This window comes from Pygoscelis adeliae, unplaced genomic scaffold (assembly GCF_000699105.1).
Source record: "Pygoscelis adeliae isolate BGI_AS28 unplaced genomic scaffold, ASM69910v1 Scaffold113, whole genome shotgun sequence".
Classification (NCBI taxonomy): domain Eukaryota; kingdom Metazoa; phylum Chordata; class Aves; order Sphenisciformes; family Spheniscidae; genus Pygoscelis; species Pygoscelis adeliae.
Window position 1 is genome coordinate 10,009,479 of NW_008825108.1, and position 11,413 is coordinate 10,020,891.

The 11,413-nt window shown below is 35.6% G+C and overlaps 1 protein-coding gene across 1 annotated transcript in view; it reads right to left on the reverse strand.

Moving 5' to 3' along the window:
- USP15 (ubiquitin specific peptidase 15) overlaps positions 1-11,413 on the reverse strand; it is an 83,295-nt gene that overhangs the window by 49,395 nt on the left and 22,487 nt on the right. Inside the window, exon 2 of the mRNA XM_009327687.1 lies at positions 4,779-4,906. Within this exon, the coding sequence (XP_009325962.1) occupies positions 4,779-4,906 (128 nt within the window). The remainder of the gene's footprint in view (positions 1-4,778; positions 4,907-11,413) is intronic.

The window sequence follows — 11,413 nt, forward strand, 5'->3', positions numbered from 1 at the left end:
CTGTGTTACTTGAGTTTTGAATGTAACATTTTTCATATAAATAGCAAACAAAATATTTTCTGAGTCACAGCTATGTTATCAGTATTACGGTGTTCAAAGCAAAACTCTTCTGAAACTATTTAGGCAAGCTATCCAGTTCATGCATAGCACACCTATTACAGGTAGTATTCCTACATTCAAGAACCCAAGTGACAACTCCATATCCTCATGCAATCATAAGCGCCTAACTTGTTAACACATGCCACCATAGCCTTCAGAGAAACCAATCCATTTCTCCACCCACTTTGCACATACTCCCACATCACCATGGATACTTCCATTTCATGCTATAGTTGCATCCTTCACTGAAAATGCAGGAATCGGTAGTTACAGTAGATCCAAGACAAAGTTCGAAGTCATTTGCTCCATGTCAGACTGGGAAAATAACATGGTACAACCCTGCTACTTAAAGGATCCTACGTGCCCTGGAAACACAGTCCCTACAAAATTCTTCACAGGGACAGCGAGATACAGCACTTGAAAGAAGTACAACGTGGCAACCTCTTCACATAAGTAGCATGCTTTTAGCTTCAGTTCAACCCTTATTACAGTGGTAAGATAGCAGCTATCCTATATGTGTAAGAGGTGATTCCAGATCTGAGCCACTGTGAGCCTCAGACAATTAGGGCAGCTGCCCTTCCGTTTGGAAGTACCCAACTACAGGCCAGCAATCATCCCTCTGTACAGAGGGTGATCAAACAGGGAGAGCCCCACATTCAGCTCCAAAGAATGAATCAGGATGACAAACTTAATGAAGTATGAAAACAAATAGACTATGTAATAAATATACAGTCTATTTATTTTCATTGTCTTATGTGAATGAACTGCAGAATTACACTGCACAATTGAAACTGAGCATAAAAGTAACCTTAAATAATCTCAACTTAAATTGCTTCAACTATTGGCCTTCCTCTTGGATTTTTTTTTTTTTAAGTAATACTTCTAAACAAAATGAATACTGTTACCTTCATTTTTCTGCAAGGACAAAAATAAGTGTGTGCTATGCACATATGAAAAGCACTAAGATCCTCTCATTTGATCATATTTCTATATTTCTCTTTTTTCTCCTTTGTACAGATTGAACAAACACAGCATAATGTGACTTCAAGTGAAAAAAAAATATCCTGAGCACTAAAAAAGGCACACTTAAAAATTAAACGTCCTTTAATAATAACTATTCAAAATTTTTTTTTCTGTATAAAAATTTAACAAAACATGTTTCAGCATGACCTTTTCTGTAGGAGGGCAACACTACTGAGGACATTCAAGAGAGGTGTTCACTTCCTGGTGGGAAGAGTAAACAAGATTCATCTTACTGAGACTCTAGAGATCTCCCTACTCTACCTGCACTTGCTACACCTTCAGTTGGTTTAAAGGGTTTGTGATTTTAAGGGAAAATATGGGACAAAAGCAATGCTTTTTCTTTTAATCACCCAAATGTGAAAATATGGACAAAGAAGGATGCACAGATTTCTTCTGCTCCTATTATCTTATCACTGGTGCTGACTCCCTCTTTCCTTCTCCAGCTAAGTACCTTGATGTGTGAGCAAAACATGGGAGATGCATATTGTTCTCAGTTCATGTATTTTAAGTGTGCAATAGTTGTTATTACCATTAGCTGCTCAGAGATGGTAAAGATAGTTTCCGTAATATGCAATCTGTGCAGTTTAGAGATGACTTCATGCAGTCAAGAAGGTACAACATGGTTTCCATGCATTTTCTCCAATAAAAATCGTAAATTACTTAGTAGGAAGAGCTAAACAACAAAACCCCCAAAATAAACCCAGGTAAGTATTAGAATTATGAAGTTATTTTAGAAAGAGGGGATAATCAAGTTCAGAAATAGCCAAAGTATTTGTTGCAATTTTAGCAAGAAAAAAACACAAGAACAACACAGAAGGCAACAAAGGAAAGTGGAAGAAAACCTCAGACTTTGGATTCCACTTTGGGAGCCATAGTACATACACTTCTCAAGCAAAAAGTAAAATGGAACTTCACGTGAACATCTCAGTGAACATACAGGTAAATAAGAGTTCAATTCTTCATGGTGATAAATATAATTAGTGACCTAATAAATGAGACTTCAATCAATGCACCTGTTTAAAAGGTACTTTCCTTTTTTCCCCTCAGGTTGTTTCATCCCAGCTGTAAAAGTAACAATTTTCAAGAGTCAAATTTCGGTTTAAAACCGTCTTGACTGATTAGGGAAAAAAAAAATCTATATTCAAGAGCTACATACAAGAAACGTTCACTGAAATAATTCACGACTCACACTATCAAGTCTTACTTGGCCCACTCAACACTATGCATATGGTGGTTCCGTTATAACTGGGAGTAAAGCGTGGGGAGAAATCCACAAACACATCTTCAGGTCCATGTATGTCTTTAAAAGGTTCATACTGTATTTCTGCACTGATCTGATATTGCTACAGGAGTTTATAGTGAGAAGATATAATTTGGATTCCATTCTTTCTAAAATCCCCAACATTTCTTCTAGTAAAATTTTTTCAGAACCTTATTCCATCAAAGAAGTTCCCTGACTCTGACGACTCAGTCCCTCATATGCAACACTGTTTTCTATGATGAACAATCAGCTATTCTAAATGACTACTTCCTTGTGCTTGCCTTGCTAATCTAAAGTTGACTATATATCTCTTGAAGACGGCAGGTGTGCATGCCATTACATTCAACAACATTTTTTGCATATGTTGAGATTAACTGAAATCTCTACCTGTTACATTTCACTGCTCTCACTTCATCCAAATGTTCTGGAAATAAGGGAGCAGCATTTAAGTAATATAAGCACAACATACTGTTTCAGTTACCTGGAATCAGACTTTTTCTTCATCACTGCATTACACTGCAGAATATCTAGAAAGCATGCCCATTTTAGATTATTTTATTCTTTAAATCAGATGCAAATTTTGAGACTTAACACTTAAGGAGAGCAGTATGAGAGCAACTAGTGCATACTACGTGCCAAAGACAGAATTAAAACCCAAGTATTTTCAGGTTCAATTTGTGCTACATAGGAAACCTAGTACAGAGGATCGCTGCTTTGCAGCAGGTGAAGGAGACAGCTACTATTTGCTGAGCACTAATGCCCTTAATTTTAAAACTGCCTTCACACAGGAACAGTAGATGTCAGACAGTAATTGGATGCATGCTATCACTGCCAATGCAGAGCCACAGTTTTAGAACCATGAATGAGCAAAAAGTGAAGTTCATAAACCCCGATGCTGTGTTTACTTTGAAAGGGACATTGGCAGTGTCAAAACAATAGAATACAGGTTTTCACGAGCTTTCAGCAAAATGGCTCACATGACTTTAGATTTGGACAGCTAACCCTAATATAGGCTTCATATCCACAGTAACTTTAAACATAATCTGAACATGTATGTAGATTAAGTTATAAGTAATACAGATCAACTAACACAGTGCTTTGCACATCTAGAAATCACCTTTTTGTTTTTTAAAGTGGGTAGACACAGAAGAGAGAATAAGATGATGCTGCCTCACTGAGGATAAAAAGATCTCGCTACATCTAATTTCAACTGAAAAGTATCACCTGGACATGCCTGCCTCACTGCAAGATTTACTACAAGAATGTACAAAAGATCTAGATCTTCACACTTCAGAAAACAAAACATATCACTCACCTGGAGCAAAAAGACCTTTAAGTTTGTGGATGGAAGAGAACATATAGATGCATATGACAATACAGCACCTGCTTCAAAGGCACTAATACTAGTCACTGACACACACGCACTCACTCACACTGACAACTAGTGCAACATGGTATGACAAGTCCTATGAAAGAGGCAATCATCTTTAACATTTAACTTGTAAAATAATGAGATATTAATTACAGCTGAGAAGTTTTGGATTAAGTCAGAGTTCATCATAAACCCCATGAAGTTGTAAAAATTTGTATTACTATGTGCAAACAAATTATGTAGTACTATTACATTACCTGTAACTGCAAAGAAGGAAACCAATTATCTGCTAGATTTTGCATCCACTAGATTTTGCAGATTAAATATTAACGGCTCTAGTGGCATTTCAATACCAGACATTAAATATAGAACTTGACCTAAAGATTAAAATATCTGGGAAATTATTCCGAGACCTGTGTCCACAAATCTGACTACAGTTCAGCAAAAGTCAGTCAGACCTGAGTAATTATAACAGTGACAGAGTTTAACCATACTTAGAAGACCATAAAAAATGAGGAAATTATGCTTTATCATTTTGCACCACTTTATATTATCACTGAACTGCATAATACCTCTTCTTCAATTGTTCCAGAATCAAAGTAAGGGCTTGGGGCTCATTTACAAAAAGAAATTTTAGAGTTCAACTTAAAAATGTTATTTTAAATCAACCAATTTAGTTAAGCTAAAAAAATCTTAGTGAACTCAGGCTAGCTATTTGTCAACTTGACTAAATTTCAACTCTCAAGGTATCCCAAAATACCATTATAAACCAGTAATTTGTACATTATTAAACATTCTGTTACCATTGCAAAGAAGTTCCAATAATTTTATTTATAAAATTGTAATTTGCTCGGGAAATCTATTCTAGTTCCCTTGTCAAGGTCTGAAAACAAACAAACAAAACAGTTTCACCTTGATATATGCTGAGATTCATTTATACTATCAACTACAAAAGATGAACAACCTGTGACAAATTTGCACTAAATGTTAGTATTGACTTATTACACAATCAGAAGCAGTTACCTTTGAGAAGTCCAGAATTATCAATAGGACCAGGGTACACATTCTGATCTCCCATCTGGTATTTGTCCCAGCTGTCAAAACCAACATATTTTTTCCATTGTTTGAACCAGCGACTATCCACTAGATACCTTAAATGGAAGAAGACATACAAGTTAATTATTGGCATGCTACTACTTCCTACAATACCAATTAATTCATGTCAACGCACTTGTATTCATCAGCCTTGCAAAATGGAGAATGTTCTTCTGTCTGGTCTGCTAACCATTATCAGCATCTCCTACCAACAAGGACTTTAATTGTAGGGAATTAAAGATCCCACTAATCACAGTGGGCAAGTACAGTTTTGCAAGGCTGCCAATACAGCACATCAGAAGTTGAAGAATGGCAAGTTCAAAAAACATTTCCCTTTTCAGCATGAAATATCATCAGCTTTAATTCCTGTTCTCAATTTGTGAATTCAGGAGATTCAAGTTAAATCTTTGTAATTAGACAGCCCTTTAAAAAACGAGAGAGAACTTTTAGTAAAATATTTTTTCCTGCTGGAGTTTTATTTATAACATTCATATGCAAGTTGAAAAACTTTAGAACTCTGATGTCCTGTCAAGAACCAGAGAGTCTAAGTGTTTTCTTCCTTTGAGTCAGCATCAACACATACAGTAAATGCTCTGCTTTTGAGGCAGTACTAGATCTTCCTCCTACATATAATTATCAACTTCACACTTCCATATAAAGGGATATCTCAACTCAGCTCCACAGTATTTCTACACAGATTAAACCGTTGCCAGTTTGGCTTTTGTGAAGTCCAGTGATACCTACATTTTATATCCTTTTGTCCAGAATTTCTTTAAGATTAAGATACCAAATTTGTTCAGTGATCCTCAGATTTTATTCTATTATATATATTTTTTTAAAAGACACCATCTTCATTATTTCTCTTTCCTAAAAGTATCCATCACCTTCTGTCTGGTCTGTCCCAACCCTTTTGCTACTACCCTAGTACATGTCAGAATATCACTGTCGGGATGAAATGCTAGGTCAAACTAAAAATCATAGGTAATCCTCATTCTTTCCTCCAGTATTTGACTACTGAACCCTTACTTGTAGCATACCAGTAATATGCTATTGAACCTTTAAGAGATCTCAAAAATTCTGGTGATTCAAATACTAGTCTGCTAATACATATAGCTTTATTAGGCAATCATTCTGTAGGAGTTACCCATTAACACCATGGAAAAACACAGAACAAAAACATTAGCACCCACAACTCTTATAACCAAAGAAGTACAAAAACATTGCTTGAGTATAAATTTTACTGAATAGGTTTAAAAAAAAAACATCAGCAGGGCCTTAAATTTGTGCTTCCAAATGATGTAACTACAATAAGAATTAACAAACCTAAGATACTGAAGTCTTGACTTATTTCTTCTTCTCAAGTCCTGTTTTTCTCTGTTACACACACAGATCAAGCCTGGAGTCAGCCTCCAGAAGTACTGTTAGCAAACTTCTGGTAAAGAGGGATTTACTACTGAGTAGTACTCAGTAATTGGGATCCTTTGTAGTCAACTTAGATTCTTTTCTCAATAACCCCCAATTTTTCAGTTTCTGCAGAATGTACTCTTAAGTGTGTGAATCTATAGGTAAAAGTCCTTTAGAAAGTAAGAGGCAGAAGGCATTAGAAAGCTATACATAAGATCATCACAGGCTTTTGGATGCTTACTTCCCCTACATTCCTTCACAATCATCAAAGACTAAGGTCTCAAAGGCAACTTTACAACATCTGTGACAACAGCATCCTACAGTCTTGATTCAAAATATGATTACATCAACAGTAATAATGAGTCTGTGAACAAATTACTCCTAGCCTTAGCTTGTAACCACTCTACGCAAACATAAATAGCAAAGGCAGAGCTGTGTCTTAACTACTATAGACATAGTTCTGCCAGTGTAAGAACTTTGGTTAGGGACCTCACTGCACCAATGCCAGCTGTACTCTGGAGCATGTACCTTTACCATCTCACAGTGTAACAGTTGGTCTTCTATCTATTCTACTACCACAACCTGTTACTAGTGCTCAAGAGTCATCAACTACTACGAGTTGCTCTCTCTTCTGCAATTGTTCTGTACAGAACTTTGTCCTTGAACTTGCAACACAAAACTTCTTTCTGAAATTTTAAATACTTACTAAAGCAGTCAGAAAACAGCCTCAAACCACTTTTTGAACCAAAACTATATAGAAAAAAAGTTTAGTTTTAAACACTATTAAGGAAATGTATATGAAAAGTATTTTGCTGCAAAAATGCCCCTTTCCACTCTTACTAAACTCAGAAACAGACAGTGACTTAACAGGGTGTTTTGGGCACAATGCATCCCACCAAATCAGTAATGAAACAGCATGGTTGAAGTCCTATTCCAGAAACATGAGATAGTTAACATCACTATGATTTTACACTATTGAATCATTCTAAAGTAGCCTGGCCCAGCACTGATTATTTCAGTTTTGTGGCAGAATTCCCTTGACATGTTTTGTTTAGAGCATGTTTAGAATGTAAGAGGAAACAAGATTGGACAAGGCTAAGCTGCATTAAAGATGGTGAAATCTGGGATAAAACACAGTAAAAAGATAAAAATGCAGGCTATTACAAAAATAAACAGATTTAAACTTTATTAATGCTGGAAAAAAGGTAAAACTTATCTAGTTCAAATCTGAGTACGTTCCAGGCCCGCACACATTTCACATTTCAAAAATCAAACTCATTCAGTTAGAATACACTGATTTCTCGACCACTTTCCATTGTCTATGCTGTTCAGTGAAGTTATAAGAACTACCTAACAAAGCAACGAGCTTCTCAAACTAATTCAGATCTTTATGTACAGAAAACCTCATTTTGCAACACAAGAAAGTATACAAGTAAAGCCTTACTGTCTTATGTAAAAGCCTTTTCTGAACTGAACTTTTCAGGTTCCCCTAACACAGTAGCAGATTTAATGATCACTGCAGCAAAACCTATGAAACCACAAACCTCAAACTGTTGTGAAATTAAATGAGAAACAACTTCAACTATCAAAAATGACCAGTTTATGAAAACAGGCATATAATGTGACTATCTACATGTAATTTAAAATTTGGCATTATTATTTGTTTAAAACAAGCATTCCATTAACAAAAAAGGCATGACTATTTTTTTAAGTATCAGATGAAAGCAAAGATATAAACTTTAAAACTTGCAAAGTCCCTTCAAAACACCGTGTTTGCCATCATGCAATAGATAGAGGAAGTGAAGCAACATCATAATAGCTCCCCAGTATGCTTTAAAATATTTGGTATGTTTGTTACTAGAAGCTTTCAGTTGTATTTTTACTATCATAAAGGCCTCTTAAGCAATACTGCAATAGAAGGAGAGAAAAAACTTGAACAAATTATGTTTACATTTTACAGAGATAACATGTGCTTCCTTTTCTACAACCAATAGTCAGATGCAGATGTCTTCAGATATGATCTGGTTCAATGAAGGCAAGAATGCTTTTGGAAGAAGAGACTCAACAGTGAATGCAGAAAGGTTTTAAAGTGTTTTCTCTAACAGATTCTCTATCCAATTCATGCCTAGGTATGCCATATTCATCTATTACCCAGAAATGGGAGGGGGGAAGAGAATACAGCAGACAGAAGCCTGCAATAGGTAATTTAGTCTATTTAATTTAAAGATCACATGAGTAAGAGTTTAAGAATTCAGTGAACACCACAAAGACAGTCCACTTGAAAATTAAGAAAGAAAAATCAGATCTCTACAAACAATTTTTCACCAAACAATAACTAATTGTTGCAATTAAATAAGTGTTATTTTCCCTTTTCTGGAAGAGAAAAACAGACACTAGACTCTACCATGGAAATCTGAATTGGTAGGACCACGTTAAATGGAGTGACTTTATTCTACACAGTGCATATATAATTGAATATAGAGTCTGATATTAAAGATAATTTTTCCTTTACCCTGAGTCTGCCAGAACAAGCCTGATGTTACTATAATTGAATCATTGGTATTTGTATCTTTTTCTTTTTAAAGTACAAGTAGCAGCAGTTCTTCCCACATTTACAAAAATCCAGTTCTTTCACTCTGCCTGTACAAATCCCAATTCCTTTTACAACAGCCTCTTAACATTTGACTCCTTTTTCTTTAATAAATGGAAAAAGGGATATAAAATTTGATTAATCTGACGCTCCCTTGCCTTTTGCTTTATACACAAAGTTTTCAGTCTTATGAACATACTCAAGGCCAACAGCATTCTCACCTTTCTCTTCTGCTGTGGCCGTCCAGCACTGTTCCCTAACAGCCACAACTGCGTGTGGTTATGAATGCAGTCACCCTCGGGCATCCATTCTACCGCCAAACCTGCCAGCCTTGTCCCCTACTCCATCCTACGCCCTCTACTTTCTTGATCTAAATTTGAATGAACTATGAATCTTACAGAAGGAAAGCTACAATTTTACACAGAAGGGAAATTATCATATAGGCAAACTGTCCATTGTTTTAATTAACGCTTAACAAATTACTGCTCCTGTAGAATCATTCAAATGCTTTGTGTTAAATGTCTGATCATACACCAGTAACATAGTGATTAATGGAAAATTTTGATAATTGGACTTAACAATGCAAGAAAGCTTGGGGTCCACTGTTCCAGATTTTAAATGTTCACCATTACCTATTTCAACACTTCATCAACTTTATTCTTCCACATCCAATTAATTTTGCCACCAACCAAATTTTGCTCGGCAATGTCTCTTTACAGTTCTCCCTAATGAAAAGCTGTAACATTTCTGTTTCCTAACAAAGTGCAAGAATATACATCACTTCTCTTCAAATTTAGGAATTTGTACTTACATGCTCAAATAAGAGATTAATATTTTTAGCATAAGAAAGTTGAAAGGCCACCTATAAATTATGCAAGTATGTAAGTGTGATAAGAACTAAACAGCACAGTCAAGTTCCTGCCCTGGAAAGAAAACGCTGAAGGACAACCAAATCTTAAAAAAATTCACATGAAGTTTGAGATTCTCTGAGCAAAGTCTGTCCAGTAGCACAATGGAGAAAAGCAAAATGAAGAATGCACGACCAACCAAAAATTTGAAAGCTACTCAAATTACTTTGTCTTTATACCTTCTCCTTTCCTGTTTTCTTACTTGAATTCACTGAGTAGTACTTTGTTAGACTGGTGTATTTTGGACATACAGACAAAGCTGCGATGAACAATTAAAAAAAGCTTAATATGTGCAAAACACTATTCTAAGATTGAATTCTGCAACTGTAAAAAAATGAGTTAATATTTATAAAGCATAATCAAAGCTGATTGCTTTCAGACAAATAAGAGCCTACATGCAGTTTTTGCAAGATGCATTCTACTGAAGATTAATGAAAAGACTGAAAAAGGGAAGATCATGACATCTGTGTGTACACAAGGGCAAAGCTTAATGCTGTAGTTAATATTGCTTGTAATATGAAGCAGTATATATCTATCTCTGTACTAATTTTTAAATAGAGTGAACCAGGAAGATCAATTTATTAGGATAAGGAACAAATGGACCACTGCCATTTCTCAGGATTTCTTACAGACCACATCATACTCCAATAATCAAACCTGAAACAAAAATATTATAGATTTGATACAGCACTATACATCTTACCAGAGCCTAGTGAACTACCTGCTGACCAGATTATAGCTTAGAAAGTACTGCCTTACTCACTATCCTAATATTCCGCTCTTAACACCCTTTATGAACAAAGGTAAGCAGGATACTTACGTAAGTCCAGTAATGAATTCATTTTCTACTTAGAGATAACTGCTTTTAATTGACTCAGGATCTACCAACATCGTTTAGACTTCTTAATTTAAAGAAGTACAAAGTCTTTATTCTCAGGCAGATATTCTTAAGAGCAAACTCAATAGACCAGTTTACCACAATGTTGAGGTAACAAGCATTACATGCAAAAGAAGGATTTAGTGAATTTATATAGCCAAGAAAAAAAAAATTACAGATACAGATTTTGAAAAATGCTAACAGACACCGTAGTTGTAAATTCTTACAGTGAATTGCTGGTTATGTGTATGTATGTGCATACATATGCACATGTATATATGTTTTATACATACTAGACATTTTAATGAGCATTCTGCTACTTCTACTTTAATAGAAATCTGATACAGGTGAAGTTATTTCGAGTTACTACGGAATACAGTCTCTTCTTCTCCCTTTACAAGAACTTGTTCTTAATCAATAGATTAAATACTACTTTTCCAGTAAGATTAGGGAAAATTGAAATTTGCATTCAAATGCCATACACTTCCCTCATATATCTGAGAAGGATATACCATGTTAAAGATTATGCTGCAAAAAAAATTAATGCAATTACACCACACTCAGCTTAGGGGATTGTCCTGGTTTCGGCAGGGATAGAGTTAATTTCCTTCTTAGTAGCTGGTACAGTGCTGTGTTTTGGGTTTAGGATGAGAACAATGTTGATAATCACCCGATGTTTTAGTTGTTCCTAAGTAGTGTTTACACTAGTCAAGGGCTTTTCAGCTTCCCAGGCTCTACCGACTGAGAAGGCTGGAGGTGCGGGGGGGGGGGGGGGGGGGGGGGG